The 17,094-nt window shown below is 51.1% G+C and overlaps 1 protein-coding gene across 6 annotated transcripts in view; it reads right to left on the reverse strand.

Moving 5' to 3' along the window:
• The window catches only part of MBP (myelin basic protein), a 112,770-nt gene that overhangs the window by 78,603 nt on the left and 17,073 nt on the right, over positions 1-17,094 (reverse strand). For 3 of the 6 annotated variants that reach the window (XM_033837853.2, XM_073790836.1, XM_073790835.1), the window contains 2 exons: positions 15,458-15,581; positions 9,773-9,848 (listed from right to left, as the gene is read on the reverse strand). In XM_033837853.2, the coding sequence (XP_033693744.2) occupies positions 9,773-9,823 (51 nt within the window). In that variant the 5' untranslated portion in view covers positions 9,824-9,848; positions 15,458-15,581. The remainder of the gene's footprint in view (positions 1-9,772; positions 9,849-15,457; positions 15,582-17,094) is intronic. The other 3 variants (XM_033837855.2, XM_033837852.2, XM_073790834.1) reach the window with 1 other exon arrangement.

Raw genomic sequence — 17,094 nt, forward strand, 5'->3', positions numbered from 1 at the left:
TAAGTCGGAGGCCTCGAGGTCCCCGCAGCCTGACTCCTGGGGCCCTTCCCTTAGCAGCTGAGCCGGGAGGGGCCCCCGAGCAGGGGTCCACGAGGCCATCCCTGGGATGGGGAGGGGCTGGGCCTGGGCCAGGGACGGGGCAAGTTCATAAATCACGTGCTGCCGCGTGGCCTGCCCGCTGGATTTATGCTGCCTGGGGCCCCACTGCATCATCGCCCCATTATTTTTATTAAGGGCTGTGAGGGCCCGGGGTCTGCTGGCTAATTACACCCCTGCCTTTACCGCTCACTCACATGTGTGTCTGTGAGGCCTGTTGCCACCTGACTGACAGAGGTGTGAGTGTCCTCAGTCTATCAGAGGAAACAAAATGCTCACTCACAGACCTCAGAGATCAGAATCCAGCTAGGGTCATGCTCTCCGTGCAAAACCGTGATGGGAGACTTTGTCGTTAGTACCTTCCAAGAGCAAATCAGTGCTGACTCAGAACATTCGCGAACCTGCTGTAAAGGCGGACTTAGGAAGACGGCGCTCGCCTGCGGCTGGGAGACGCTGCATCTCCAACACGGCAGTCTTCACCATCCCTCGGGGCGCAGACAGCCCCCCTTCAGAGGCGGCCCTGGGGTCTTAAACACAAATGCGACTTCACAAACCAGCCTGGAATGAGATGTTTCATTTTATATCCTCGTGGCTCGACTCTCAAGTCAGGGACAGATCCCATGTTGATTTCTCCATGACCGTAATCAGAAGGCTACTGATTCTGGGAACCTCTTTAAAAGGATGCATTTTCTACACTATTTTATTTCTCTTTTTAGAAGCTTGCTGAAATTCTTTTGGAGGCACTAAGCAAGGCAGGTGGGTAGGCGTCTGTGTGTGCAGGAAACTCAGAGGCACTTAGATAAATGCATGCTGTTTGCAATGCGAGTTTCCCAACCCTGCAGCAGGTGGCCCCCTTCGGAGGGAGCCGTAAGTAAGCAATGGGGCCGTGAGACCCTCCCAGCCAAGGGAGGTGAGTGAGGACAAGACCTCACCTGCTGGAGCTCACGGCTCACAGCGCTGTCCTCTGCAGTTGCTGGTATTTATAAGGGTGTGTTTCCAGAGGATTTTACCTTCTGAACTCGATGCTCACTTTTGTAGGCAATCATATGACTTTGAGAAAGACCCAGTGTTTGTCCTTAACGAGAATTGGAGCTGATGCCTCTCAGGGAGGGTTCTGGGGACCCCAGAACTAGGAGGACACGCCAAGCACCCAGTGGAACGGCACTGTGCCTCAAAACACACGGCTATTTAAATCTGAAGTTTAAAGGTTTGGTTCTTCTGTTGTACCAATCACATTAGCCACGTGTGTCACGTGACCGCCCTATTGGCCAGCAGGGGCACAGGGCAGAAGGTCCTGCTGGACGGGGCTGCAGCGGGGCGTCTGCAGTGAGCAGCAGACGCAAGGCAGCTGTTGGTACAGTGCACCATCGGCCTATCAGAAGGTGCTTTAATGCTGTGCAGCTGAGGCGAAGGGGAATTCTTTATGGGTGTGTGCGAGAGATAGAGATGGAGATGCAAACAGAGATGGAGAGACAGACAGACAGACAAAGGACTCTGGGGCTGTTGAAGACAGATACAAGGGAAAGACCGCCTGCACCTCGCAATCTAAGGCCTTACTTGATGCTGACTAGGTCTTTCCATGTATCTGACTAGATTGGTGAGTGTCTGCAGGGAAATACCTTCTACTTTTCAGCCGCCTAAACTTTGAAACGTATATTATTTGATTAACTTAACTACCTGAGTTCTCAAAAAAAATTGTTCATGGAACCGGCCTAAGAAAATGGAATTACACATGTATGGGTCTAACAGTTGCCAACACACTGCAAAATCAAATCAGAAACGTTAACTTTCCAGGTGGATTCCCTGCTCGAAGACACGGCAGCCCCATCGAGTGGGTCTGGGTGACTGGACGGAAGTGAGTTTCTTGGCAAACCCACTTCCCATTCTGTGAAGTAGCCGTGGTGACGGCGGTCGGTTCTAACAAGGAACTGCAGGAGGAAGCATGATGTGGGGCGAAAGCAACGCTGGATTTGGGGTTTGAAGGGCCTACCTGTACTGTACGCAGCGCGGGGCGTGTGGACGACTCCCTGCCCTGGGCTGGGGCCCACAGGTGAAGGCTGCCAGCATCCACCCGGCCTGGAGCCGGCGGTGTCGGGGGCGCCCTGGACACCCGTACGGGCTGTGCAGTTAGGGTCCCCCAAACAGCAGCACTGGGGGCAGTGGGGGACAAGCACAGCCCTCACAGCACTTAATTTCCAGGTGGAAGGAGACAGGATGGCACGGAGCTGGCCGTGGTTTAGAGTAGAAAGATTCCTCCTTCCCGAGGCTGGCGTGAGAAGCACGGGGCCTCCTGAACAAGCGAGACTGCTGACAACATGCCCCACTTGGGACAAGACGATGCAGGATGCATGCAGGACTGCGGTTCTGCAGAGTCAGTGAACCCCCGGGGGAACATGTCAGCCCGTCCCACAGCTGGGACGTCAGACGTTTTGAAGGAAACGTATTTTCCCGTCAAATCTACATTTTCCATCTCCACGCTGGTGGGCGGGGCTGAGCTGCTGAGCGCCTCTGTGTGTGCGTGCAAACTACACCTCTCGTTTCTCAGAGCGTCGCCGGCACAGCATCCCAGCGGCTCATCAGACAGGGGGGTCCGTGATGATTAAATACGCGAACGGCTTCCCCAGGGGTGTGAGTATCCCTGGAGAGGCGGCCACACACACTGGGCTTTGAAGAACAGCTGAGGCAGCGAATCAATTTAATCGGAAACACAAAACAGACCAACAAGTTACTCCCCACTGTAAAATCAGACACGAGTCTAAATTCTAGAACTGCTCTCAGACCTTGTTCTTCAGTGTGGTATCGTTCTTCTTAAGCTGATTAAATAGAAAACTCCAGAAACATGGCAGGGCGCCTTGGGAGAAACTTTGTGAGCCAGATACCACTGCCAAGAAAAGTATAGAGATCCCACAGGTGAAAAGTAGGCTTTCAAAATTATTATTGTTAGATTTTCGAAAATTGTCATAGATCATCGCTTGATTTCACTCATTTTGGAAAATCTGTGGGGATGCCAATATAAACTACTCTCTGTTTCTTATGTTTCCTGGTAGTAATGCTTCTGACTAGCAATGGCCTCACTAGTTTCGTATGAAAACCTCTTGAAGTTCATTCCCACGTGGACTGAGGTCAGTGCTCAAACAAGAAAATTAAACAAAGCTGAAGAATTCAGGTGAGAAGAAGTAGTTCAGGGACGCTGGAAATCCCACTCGCTCAAGGTCAGTAGAAAATTTGGAAGCAGGAGAGGCAGAGTCCCCAGGGACCGGCCCTGTTCCAGAACCTTCCACCGACACCTGCCAGGCAGCCCTAGTAAGCCCCAGGTGACAGGTGTTGAGGTGGATTCTGAAGGTCCTGGTCTGTAGGTGCTGGGAGCCCCGGTTTTCCACACTTGACGCTTGGGCGGGGCCTGAGGGTCCAGCGGGGCAGCCGTCAGCTCCGCCCGCCTCGGACCCCTCCCTCTCCCTGAACCCTTCCCACCTGCGGCTCTCCCGATTTTCCTCTTACCTCTCTGATATCGGTCTCTACCGGGGAATCTTTTTCCTCTGCACAACAAAAAATGGCACAAAAGCTCTTTCCCACAGGACGTTCACTGCTGCTCTGGGAGATGTTGTCAGAAATCACGGTGTTTAGGGCACCCACGGGTTCAGGAGGGAAGCCGCTTACAACTGCTGAGCACAGACGACAGGCCTGGGGCCAGGGCCGTCCTGCTGAGCCGAAGTTATCTCTACGTAGCCAGAAGGTATTCTGACTTGTGCCAGTAAGTTCCAAGGCCGCCCAGCACGGTGTCAGAACTGGAAACACCAATGGAATGTCTAAGGGGCCGCTGGCCCTACCCTCAGCGACGCAAATTCATCAAAAAGGATGCGTCTTCCCAGCAATCACTGTGAGGGGACACTGTGACTGACAGGCAGCGTCAGGCTGCGGAAACGGTGGGGCTGCTGCTTGGGGGACTCAGAATCCACAGCGCTTGGAGGGGCCGAAACTGGGAGAGATTTGCAGAAAGGGATGGTACAATGGGTGCCCCAGGTCGAATCCTGTTTGCAGTACTTAAACATTTTGCCCGTGTTTCCCTGATCCCGAGGACACAGGGAAGGACCACTCCTGGGCTTTCCCTCTGCTCTTTGTAGCCTGTTCTCCACGCTGGTTAAAGGCCACCAGGCAGGCCAGGGCCCCCGGTCCCCACGGTTTCCCTCCTGTATCCCGTCATTGCGCTGGGCACAGGGTCAGAGTTCTGCTGGTCTCTCCAGTCACATTGGGAGCTGTTCTGACAGAAGATGCACGCCCGTTTCTCTTAAAACAACAGCAAGAATAAGAGCATTAGGAACAGAAGCAGCAACGGCACAACACAGGACTTGCTGGGCACCAGGCAATGCTCTGTGTGTCACACCCTTCGGCTCACGTAATGTTCACCGTCTTCTCATCTCCGTAACCAATGAGGGAACCGAAGCCCAGGGGCGTGAAGTAACTGCCCCAGGTCGCCTGACAGTTGGTGGGGAAGCCGGGCTTTCGTCACTGAGTCCAGCCCAGTCCTACGCAGGGGAGGTGCTTAATAGAAGTCTGCACCTGCCTATGGATGGGTGAATGGATGTAGGAATAAGTCAAGATTTGAGACACTTCAGTCCTAAACAGCTAACTTACTTGTGAACTCTGAAGGGACAGAGTCCACACACGAGTTAGAACAGCCCGCCTCTTGTTAGAGAAAACTGGGGGCAACGCCAAGTGCCAAGTGTCCTCACGTGTCTGTGGCAGCACCACGACGCACCTGGTGCGGAGTCCGGGGCTGATCCCAGGTCGGACCCTTCAAGCTGCCCCAGAGGCTTGGGGGTGATTCAAGGGAGGGCAGACGAAGCCACGAGACCAGAGGCACTCCCGATGCCCTAAACGGTCTCTGGATTTGGGCGGATTTACAAAGGACGCTCCTGCTTTCTCGTCTGCACCGGACTTTCACTCATCACTGCCCTTGCTCTGCGGTTACTGGTCCAGCCAGGGGACAGAGGGCAGCCATTCATCCACACCCCTCCCCAGCCCCTCCCAGCCCCTCCCTCCCCCTCCGGCTTCTCCTCTTCAACCCCAGCTCTATCCCTCCGAGGGCAAAATCATCATCTCTCAACGGACAATACTGGTCATTCACAATTTCTCTTTCCTCTTCATCAGGCAATGGATGCGATGCACGGTGGGCAGGGCGGGGGGCGTGAACTGGATGGAGGACACCATGAAGGTGTCCGGGACACTGCCTGGCGAGGCAGCAGGGCCCACAGGGATGGGCCTGGCTGTGGAGGCTGCCGTCCGGTCTGGAGCTGCCAGCCACATGTGGCCACTGAGTGCCAGAAGAGTGGCCAGGCCATGTTGGGATGTAAGCTAAATATACCCCCGAGTTTGAAGATTCACTGAGACAGAAAGAACTGTAAAATACTTCACTGATAGCCGTCATACGCTGACATGACACGTGGAGTACATTAAGTTAAAGGAAAGATATTAACATGAATTTCTTCCTCTTTACTTTTTTATGTGCTAGAACATTCAAACGTCCACCTGCGGCTCTCCTTCCATTTCTGCTGCCTGGTGCCGACCTAGAGGGACAGAGAGCCGCCCCACAGCCCAGCTCCTGCGTTCGCTCCCCACCTGGCCTTGGGCCAAGCTCGCAGGCCACTCTGAGAGTCCATCACGGGTAAAATGAAGACGATACTCAGAGGGTCAGAGCGTGGAGAAGGGCTGACGCATGAGGGCAGCACATGGAGGACACAACCTCAAGGCCGCTGTGCCATGTGGACAGATGGTCACGGGCAACAGACGGGCATGGAAGGTTCTGGACAAGCCCCACGTCCTAGGGGCGGCGGGGGTGTTGGCTTATGAATCTGGGGCCTGGAAGGTTAAGGGGTCTGCGAGGGGGCGTTAACAGGACAGAAGGGAATGCCGAAATCTCATGATGGGGAGAGGCCAGGGCAACGGCAGTGCCCACTGAGGGTGAGGGTCAGACTCTGGTGGCAATCACCAGGCAGGGCTGGGGACACTCCTCTCTCTGGCCTCTCAAACCTCCCAGTCACTTCTCGCCTGCATCAAATAACACGGACATTGTGGACTGACACGTGTTCCCCGAGGAGCCACGTGTCGAAGTCCTAGCCCTCCAGGAACGCGGAATATGGCTGCATTTGAGGGTGGGGTCTCCATAAAGGTGATTAAGGTAAAATGAGGTCACGAGGATGGGCCCTAATCCTATAGGACTGGTGTCCTTATAAGAGGAGATCAGGACCAGACACACACAGAGGGACGACCACTTGAAGACACAGGGAGAAGACGGCCGTCTACACACCAAGGAGCAAGGCCTCAGGAGGACCCAGCCCTGCCGACACCTGGATCTCAGATTCCAGCCTCCAGGACAGAGAGCGAATACACGTCTGTCGTTCAGCCCCTGGGTGTGCGCTGCTTTGTCACAGCAGCCCGGGCAACCACACAGCCACGGCGCGGATGCCTGGAGCACGGCAGGCGCTAATAGCAGCTGGTGTGTCCAAAAGAGAATCACCAGAAAACCCCAACGAGCAAACCCATAGGTCAGAGACTGACAACAGTCAGAGCAACGCCGAACGAGACAGAAGCCCAGCACAGCCTCAGTAAAGGGTGTGGGCACCATCCTAAGGCCCAGCTGGTTCTCCTGCGGAAGAAGTGCTCCAGCTTCACTCCTGTGCAGACCTGGACACGAACCCTCCCCTCCAGGAGCCAGAGTGGCCAAGCGTGTCCTCCACCTGTGCAGGGTCCCCGGACTCCCAGGGCTGCCCGGGCACAGCCTACCCAAGGGCGGGGGCTCTTTGAGAACCATGTGTCCCGGGGACGTGGCAGCTGGTACGTGTCCTTCCCCGGTTCTGCCTTGTGAAATTGTGAAAACGCACTGCCTGACAAGGAGCTAGTAAGTTAGTGAGCGGGGCTTCCTGGAAGCCAAATCCACCAGGATGCTCAGAAAAACGGGGAATCGGAGGCCAGCAGGGATTTCTTTATGTCTGAGAAGGAGGGCTTCCCTGAATGCCACTGGTTCCCCTTGTGGATGGGGCCTCCCTGACCTCCACCACGCACACTCTGCTCTGACGGGGCCCCGAGGTCGCGCTCGCAGCTGCATCACTGCCTGGACGTGCGTCTGTTTCCACATTAACACGCAAGGCTGGAACAGGAACAGAGAAATGCCAGAGCTGTCCCTTCCATCACAGGCTCCTTCCTACATCGTGACACGCCTTCTTTGGGAGGAGAGAGAAGCCAGTGAGAGAGCAGTGGGGCGCCATGGGGAGGAACCTGGCAGCAGGCGGCTGTGCGCTCCTGGCCACCGCAGCTCCCTCCCCAGCTGGGCCGAGCGCGGGGGTGGGGTGGGGGGTGGGGGAGAGGGCGGCAGAGCAGGGGGTCACGACACAGGGCCACTGCCTCCTAACGTCCTCCGCAGGCCAGGGGGTTCCAGGAAGGCAGCAGGCGCGGGCGTGAGGACACGGGGCTGATGGGGGACGCGAGTGGAGAGCAGAGGAGGGCTCTGGGCCCCCTGTGCGGTACGGGGCGAGCCGCAAAGAGGCAGAGCTGGGGAGATGAGTGGGGTGACCGGTCCCTGCAGCCCCCCGCCTGTTAGCAGGTCAGCAGTTAGCCCCCGGAGACAGGCAAACGCTTTCTGTCCATTCCCTCGTAAGTGAAGAACAAGCTTCCCAGAATGACCACAGAAACGTGCAGATGCGAAACTGCAGGGCACGAGCTCATGTGGTTTTTCTCTATTCTGGTTTCAGCTGACACTCCATGTAACACCACAGGGCAGGGGCCCCCAACCCGCCGGGGCCGCAGACCGGTACCTGTTTGCGCAGCCTGTTAGGAACCGGCCGTACAGCAGCAGGCGAGCAGCGGACAGCGAGCAAAGCTTCATCTGCGCCTCCCCTTCGCTCGCATCACCTCCTGAACCCCCCCACCCGCCTCCGTGGAAAAATTGTCTTCCATGAAACCGGTCCCTGGGGCCAAAAAGGTTGCGGACCGCTGCCCCAGAGCACTCCCTCCACAAGGCCTCAGATATTTTCTGTCAAGTGACAAACAATTAAAAGAAGACAGCTGTTACTTGTAACAACTCCCTACAGGAACCAGTGGTCTTAAACGCCCAATTTCAAAGAAACATCAGCAGAATGTTAAAAATTAGCTTTCAGAAAACAGAAGCGTCACTACGGCTGTACCACCGCTCAGGAATCTGACGTTGGTAAAAGTAAACCAGTGAGAACTACGTTTTGGTGCTTTACAACGTCCAACAACAAGAAAGACACTGCAAGCCACAGAGAGGTTTACAGAAGCAGACTTGCAAATCAGTCACTTAAATCAGCAGTGCCTTAAAATACCACGTGCTAACAGGATGGGGCTCTCTGAGAAGAGCTGTTTCTCCATTTTCACTCTCAGCTGAGACTCTATCCTCCTGGTGCAGATGCCACCAGACCCACGGTCTTTAGAGTAACTGAACACGTTCACAGCTCAGAGTTACTAGTATCTTCACAGGGAGATTACCAGTAATACAGTTCACGCTCAAGTTGTAGAAAACACTGCGTGATTCCCCATTCAACATTCACTAGAACACTTTACACACTTAGAAAATTGGTCCTCCTTTCAACAATGAGAGAATTCCAAATCAATAATAACATTATAAAAAGGTAAACCCCTTCTAGTTGACCTTGGGCCTGACATCATTAGGAAAGAAACTCCGTAACATTGTTTTAGATAAAACAGTGTTTTCTCAAAACACTTTGTAGATAAGATATGAACAAAAACAGTATGTAATCACTGATTTACATGAATGGCTTGAAAGCAAATTATGGAAAATTACCCACCTGGTTGATATGGAAATTGAATCTAAGTACAGATCAGAGAAGGGCTCATGGCTGCAAAGTTCATTATTATTAAATAAAACCCATAGCACAGAAGCTCAGCAAAGAGGTCCTGGGGCTCAAATGTAATGTCATTCAATCCGGTGGACATTTATGAAGCAATTCTGCGCGCGTGTGGGCTGGTGGAGGTCCATCCTCAGCACTGTGACATTCTGATGAACTGTCATTTGTCTTGAGTTAAAGGACCAAAGAACTGGAATAATTACCCTTTCCCCCCCACAAATTAGGGTGGACTCACAGTTCTGCGCACAACATCAGGCCTATTGCCTCATAATCTGGAATGATTCTTCGGTGGGCAGAGAATGAGGCCAGCAGGTGCCCTGGTGACGGGCCATCGGTTTGAGCGGCTCAGGGGGAAATAGGCTGAGAACCACGTTCCCAGTCACTCTGGGGGAATCATCGTCGAACAGGGGAAGCTGACGTCCATGGAATAAGGTGGAAAGGGGCGAACGCGAGGCTAGAAACACCCGGAAGATTTGTTCTGGGTCACTGGAGGGATCTGGATGACTTTTATTTGCGTTCTTCCCGTTTGCTCTCCTGTATCTTCCAAGCTCCCTGTGATGAGGGTTGGGGCAGGGACGTCGGGCCGATGGCACTGGCAAGGCCAGTCACAGTGAGACCGTAGTGGGCCTGGAGTCCTGGCCGAGGAGTTCGGGTCTTGGACTAGCATTCTAAGCCCTAGAAGTTTCTAAGGTAGGAGGATAAGAAGCCAATTGTTTTAGCGGAAAACCCTGGTAGCCACAGGGAACCTGAGGAGGGTCTGTGCGTTTGCAGGATTTTTGAGCCGGCTCACTTCTTACCTTATTTCCCTTCTCGGCACCTAAGTCTCGCTTCCCTGCGTGGTTCCCCATCCTGAGCCGTCGAGGCCTTCAGATGCTGAAAGACAAAGCGAGGCCGTTAGCCTTGGAACTGGTACTCTCAGAGTTTTCTACGCTAGTTTTCAATCAGCGCCATCCCGTTCCACACGCTATACCCATTTCTGAGAAAAGAAAACGAAAGCCCCCAAACTCAAGAGGCACCCAAAGTCTCATGAGTGAGTGTCACTGTCTTCTGAGCCCTGGCAGAAAGCCAGAGAGCGGGACGGCTGCCCAAACCCGGATTCTGTCCAGTGACAAACACTGTTCCGTGTGTTTCCTCATCCATAAAGAAGATGAACTCATCTCCAGAGATCTCAGACTGTGCACAAGTCCAGATGGACGGACGGAGGTACACCTCATGTTCAGTAACAAGAGGAACAGAGATGCAGAAAAGTGCCGACGCGCCTCAAAATAAAAACAAGCCTGATGCTTCGGGAATCGTGTGAGCACAGAAACAGCAAGACCCGACCAAGGGCTGCTTATGGGACAAGCATTCCAAGAACCCGCGGCATTTGTAAGGAAGATAAAGCTGGATTTTAAAAAGCACATGTTCCTCATTTGTATTTTCTAACCCAAACTTTAGCAGCAAATTTATTTTTTTTCCTCCAGAAAGGCACAGAGCTGAAGAATTTAGCCAAACTCATTCCACACAGATTCCCTCATCCCACACACATCCCTGGACCTGCCTGAACCACAAGGACCACTTGCACCATCACCGTACACTTGTCAGCTGGCTCCAGGTGACCTGTCTTTAAGGGCCGTCGCAAAATTCAATCATCCACGATGTACCCTTTTCAAAGAACATGTGAGTAGTAGCTCCCTGCTGAACGAGGAGTGGCTCTCCTTGAAAGGCAACAAAATGAATCGTCTTCTAAAAATGGGAAGGGTTTCTAAAATATCACATACGCCTGACGAAAGGCAAGTTTTGTTTTCCCAAAGGCACTCTTTTGCAAAGAAGGAACTGCCCAGTATCTGAATTTCCCCAAAGTCTCCCATATCACGGGGTGACTCCTCGGTGATTACGAAGGATACCCATGCCCTTCCCCAGGCAAATTGGTGAGCAAGGGAGTGATGGCGTCTTAGAGCATCACCTCCCAGTGTGTGGGGTACAGTGAGCTGTTACCTGGTGGAGACCGAGCACCTGAGGAGTGGAAACCCTTCCCGCCTTTGTATTTTGTAAATGGAAACTGGACCAGAGCCCCACGCAGAGGGAGATTTAGTTAAAAAGTGCTGTACTTCAAACGACTTGGATCAAAGTGGGGATTATGTGCTCTGGTGAATCAAAGACATGGTTCTAGTGGTGATAAAAACACTGCTGACTTAGAAGAATCATGTGAATACATCATGTATCAGGACATGAAGGTGAAAAAACCAATACTTTAACGTGTACGCTTTTACATGGTGACTATAGTTAACGATACTGTATTGTAACCGGCAGACCTCGTTTCACAGTTAACGGTACTGTGTTGTACACCGGCAGACCTCGTTTCACAGTTAACGGTACTGTGTTGTACACCGGCAGACCTCGTTTCCTAGTTAACGGTACTGTATTGTACACCGGCAGACCTCGTTTCCTAGTTAACGGTACTGTGTTGTACACCGGCAGACCTCGTTTCACAGTTAACGGGACTGTGTTGTACACCGGCAGACCTCGTTTCACAGTTAACGGTACTGTATTGTACACCGGCAGACCTCGTTTCCTAGTTAACGGTACTGTGTTGTACACCGGCAGACCTCGTTTCACAGTTAACGGTACTGTGTTGTACACCGGCAGACCTCGTTTCACAGTTAACGGTACTGTGTTGTACACCGGCAGACCTCGTTTTATTGTGCTTCACTTTATTGCTCTTTGTGGATATTGCATATTTTATAAATTGAAGGTCTGTGGAAACCTTGCATTGTCAGATGATGGTTAGCATTTTTCAGCAATGAAGCATTTTAAATTAAAAAATAAAATCTATGCTTAAAAAAAAATAATAAAATGGGGGCTTCCCTGGTGGCGCAGTGGTTGCGAGTCTGCCTGCTAATGCAGGGGACACGGGTTCGAGCCCTGGTCTGGGAGGATCCCACAGGCTGCGGAGCAACTAGGCCCGTGAGCCACAACTACTGAGCCTGCGCGTCTGGAGCCTGTGCTCTGCAACAAGAGAGGCCGCGATAGTGAGAGGCCCACACACCGCGATGAAGAGTGGCCCCCGCTTGCCACAACTAGAGAAAGCCCTCGCACAGAAACGAAGACCCAACACAGCAAACATAAATTAATTAATTAATAAACTCCTACCCCCCACATCTTCTAAAAATAAATCAATTAATTAAATAAAATAAAATGTATGCTTTTAAAAATGCAAGACGACCTTTGCAGATAATTTCAGTATTCAGTGCAATTCTATCATCCACCGCCCAATTACTCACATGGGGCCCCACCCCCTAAGAAACCTCTTTGGGGCAACCTCACTGGGAAAATGGAGGCTTGGGGGCACATATGGTAGTTTACTTGATAAGAGTGGGCACAAAAAGGTAAAGAGGGGACTTGTTTTTGTCCTCTTGGGGTCTGAACTGCAGTTGGAGAACATGACTGCACGTTCCCTGTGCAGGACGACGGTCTGAACTCTGGGAGTAGAGGGGGTCACTCTGAACTGCGATCTCTCTGTGGTCCCATGCGGGGTTCTGAGGAAGTACTGATAACTTGCACTGCGTATGTAATACACAGAATAACAATGCATCAAACATCCCTGTTTAAGAAATAAGAATTGGTGTATTTGGTTGGGGAAAGATAAGTTAGGAGGTTGCGATTAGCATATACATACTACTATATCTAAAACAGATAACCAACAAGGATGTGCTGTATAGCACAGGGAACTCTACTCAATATTTTGCAATAACCTATAAGGGAAAAGAATCTGGAAAGAAATACATGTACATATAAAACGGAATCACTGTGCTGTACATCTGAAACTAACACAACATTGTAAATCAACTATACTCCAATAAAAAAATATATATAAATAAAAGTTACCTCCAAAAAAAAAAAAAAGAATTGGTGTATTTGAAACTAAACACAGGCAAAAATAGATAACTTCTTTTCAAGTTCACAGCTTGGACTCTTGGGGTTTTCCAGCCCCGACACAGAGAAGCGAACGCTACCATCTCTGTTCTCACCTGGACAGTATCTCAAGCCCAGCATCCCTTACCTCCTCCCGTTTCCATCTTATTCTCACCCTCCTCAGTCACCTCCCTCGCAGGTATTAGGCAAATCCCAACACAATGGTCCCCCCTTCCAGAAAACAAATCTCTAAGGATTTAACCTAAATCAAAATAGCCTGGGACGTGTGAATATTCCGCGGGTTGCTTGTGGACAAAAGGAGAGCTGATTTTGGAGCAAGGGCTTTGAGGCACAGCTGATCTAATCACACGTTGCTTGCCCTGCTCCTTGGAGAGGGGACGCGTCTTCCAAGCCAGCGTGTTCTGATCAGAACTTTATCACGTCTCAAAGCGCAACTTGGGGGTATACTTGGGAAGACTGTTCATGAACTATTTTAATCACTATTAAAAAAACTCAAGACTACTGGACACAGAATAGATTGAAATAACAAAAGTCCGGGTCAGACTTTTGAGTGTGTACAGACTTTTTTTCCCTTCTGTGTCAGATTAACAGAATGAGAATTTATATGTGTGATTTCGAGTAGGCAGATTCTAGCCTTAAGTGCACAATTTGCGCACCAGCAGGAAAAGAGAGACAAGAAACTCAAAGTGACAATTCTCAGATTAGGGCCCCTCATTAGAGGGATCATCAGTCCTTGAGGCGTGTGGCACAGTCCTGTGGTGAAAATGATGGGCAGTGGACTTGTCTGGGGGTAACTCTGCCCCATTCCGCCGCGGAGAGACGGGAGGGTTGCATTACAGAAAGAAGGCTGCCCTGGCAGCTGGCCTCCATAGCAAGCTGAAAAGAACCTTCTGCAGACAGAAGAGTTGGACATTTGAGGTCATCTTCATTTCATTTTTTGCAGTTAGTCAAATAGAGAGAGCAAGAGGAACCTTCACGTGGAACGCTCCTGGAACTCAGGTTGACTCCGAAGCATCTCCAGGTTCTTAAGAAGCTTTTCGTGAAATAAGAAGACAGGAGATTGGTGGAAGGGGAAGTGGAGGGCCAGGGCTGGGAGCCTTTAGGATAGACTAGGTTATATCGGGCCTGCCCCATACTCCTTAGGTTGAAATTCAATCCCAGATGTGATTTCGAAACAGCCACTGGGATTATTGAAAATTTTCATGTTTTCGTGACCATCCATACTTTGTGTTATTGGCGCGGGGCGGGGGGGCAGTAAAAATTAAGCACGTGAGTGCGGGTTAGTAACCCAGATTCACTGGTACGCAATCCAGTCTCAGCTGCTTGGATCTGTTTTCAACAATGTGCAGCTAAGACCACTCGTATCACTTTGGTGGACACTGTGAAGGAGTCACAGATAAAACCCACGTTGGGTGGAGAGGAGTGTGTGTGAGTGGGGAAGCTGAAATGCTGGGGGCATGGAGGTGAAAACACCTTGCTCTGAGCATTTTAACCACCTGCTTTCTACTGGAAGTCCTGACATCTAGAGTGAACACGGCGGATGAGACCTCGGTCCCAATCCAGGCTCCTGTGGGGTGACCTGGGGCAAGTCACTCCACTTCTCTGAACCTCAGTTTCCTGTCAGGTGGAAGCAATAGAAGCTCCTTCACTGTGCTGGCTGCGGTGAGAATGAAGTAGGGGCTGGTCAGGGTTGGCTGGGGTCAGGGTTAGGGCCTGGGTTGGGGTCAGGGTTGGTTGGGGTCAGGGTTAGGGCCTGGGTTGGGGTCAGGGTTGGGGGTCAGGGTTGGGGTCAAGGTTGGGGTCAGGGTTGGGGTCAGTGTTGGGGTCAAGGTTGGGGTCAGGGGTTAGGGTCAGGGTTGGGGTCAAGGTTGGGGTCAAGGTTGGGGTCAGGGTGAGCTCTAGGGCTGACGGCTCCTGCCTTTCTCGTCCCTTGCACAGGGTGCCTAGGGTGGGTGGTGATCAGCTGAGAAAACATCTTCTAGCCGTCTAGCTATCTATGATTGCACGCCTATTGCAGAGACCTTTACGTGGGTTCCCCTATGTGTGGACATCCGCTCTTAAACTCCCAGGTCAAGAGAGGAGAAAGGGGTGAGCACACCGGTGCCTGAGAAGCCCAGAGGTGACGTCCTACACGAGCCCATAAGCAACAGCACAGGAAGCAGCGTGACTTCTCCTGTTTCCAGACTAGAGTGGGTGGGGGATGGGCGGCGAGAAGGGAAAAGTGAGGCGGAGACTCGAGACCCGTCGGAGGCTGCAGACACTAACAGGCTAAGCTGCCTATTCCTCCAGTGCCTTTGGGTGCATTTTCACAGGCAACGGGATTATCGAGACATCTCTGCCTCAGTAGGTTTACTGTGGGAGAGAGAAGGCCTCAATTCAAGTCTCCCTAGATAGAGCTGTGGCCCCCAGAGCATCCTACCGCCTCCCAAAACCCTCGGAAACGGGAGGGGATCACCGTGGGCAGTGCTGACCTCTGGGCTGAGAGGAGCGTCAGGGCGGTAACCCACGTGGTCCCACGCGTGGTCATACGCGTGATGGGGCGGGTTCATCATGGCGTCTGCACTCACCGTACGTTTGGGCTCATTAGGAACCAACCCGTCTGGCTGTATTTATGTCCATGTTCTAGGAAACGGTCACAGGTGTACTTTTCTCACAGACTTATAGTTCTTCAGGCTTTGGTTTCATAAGATTCTGCAGATGGTACAAGAGTTTTGCTTTTTATTTTTCGTGCTCAGCGTCCGTGTTCCTAAAAGCAACCCTAAAATTAATGTTTTTTTGGAGATACAGGGTTAGTTTTACAGTGATTTGCTTTATCCCTTGAGTTCCGGAATTACAGGAATAACCCTGTATGCTTTATTCCCATTTTACAGTTGAGAAAGTAAAGTTTAGAAGACTCATCTAGGTATGAATATAACACCGCCTCTAGGAATATATCATAGGTAAAAATAGGGATCAGCTGGACGGTTTTTACATCATGAGTATGCCTTACGTGGAAACAAGTGTTCCAGTAGGTCTAAGATGTCACCCATTTCTAGATTATTAATCAACACGATAAAGAGAAGGCTTTGCTCTAACAAGCACCCTTGAGAAAACAGCTGCATTACAATAACTTATTCTTCATAAACACCTGTCTGTGGATACACAAGTTTAATAAGGAAAATGACAGCGACTCTCTCAATTTCCTGCCTCATGTCTTGCCATAACAGCTGGTGAAAAGTGTATGCAAGGAATTATTTGGGTTTTAATTCCATGCCTGCCAATTACTATTTACTGAAGAGCTCAGAAATTTAGTTCTCCGAGCTTCTGACTCCTCATCTGTAAAATCAGCTGATAATACCTGCAGTGCATTCATTCATATTGAGGCATTCAATAAGGTAACAGACTCGAAATCCCCTGGCCCCTGACAACCCGTCCACAACATAAGGGCCTTCTCTTCCCTTCCTTAGAGGACGGCTGTGTGTTACATAAGGCACCGACCGCAGAAGGAGACGCATAAGGAGTTAATCATGATCCCGAAGGGCTAATCGTCCACAGATATCACAACTGTCAACGTTCAACTTTCTTGTAATAAAAATGTTCAGTGAATATATTGCTTCACGATCAGTGGAGAGCCAGAGGGCAATCTGTCTTTCTCATCTGTCTCGGGTGCAATTTTTCATGTACAGTAGCTTAGAGTAATTTTTTTCTCTGTCCTGTTTGCACTTGTGTATGTGTGAATGTTGACAGTACAAACACCAGCGGGATGGCATCTGTGGGGAGGGGCTGAGAAGGATCCAGGGGCTGAGGTCACCCTGGGTCACAGAGACGGGTCAGGTGAGGAACCGCAGGAGCACTGAGCCCATGGTTAGTGTTTTAACATCTACCCACTGAATCCATGTACAGTCATCCCAGCCAAGAGGTGGATTAATGTGCACTTTTGGCAGCAGAATTAAAATTCTGCTACTACCAGGGTGGTAACTTTTGCTTCTCTGCTTTTGCAAATCACTAAAGCGATGTTTTCAAAATTCCATGTACTTTGCCATTAACCCTTAACAGAGTCGTAGCTTTTTACCAGGCTTTAAAGGTAAATGAACTTCACTGTTATTACTACTGTTACATTTTGTACTCAACCCCTTAGCGGGACCCAAATGGCTCTCAGCCTCTAGTTACTGGTAAATTACATGCTGAAGGGGCTCCCTGGGACCTTGGGGATGAAATATACCAA

This window comes from Tursiops truncatus, chromosome 13 (genome assembly GCF_011762595.2).
Source record: "Tursiops truncatus isolate mTurTru1 chromosome 13, mTurTru1.mat.Y, whole genome shotgun sequence".
Taxonomy (NCBI): domain Eukaryota; kingdom Metazoa; phylum Chordata; class Mammalia; order Artiodactyla; family Delphinidae; genus Tursiops; species Tursiops truncatus.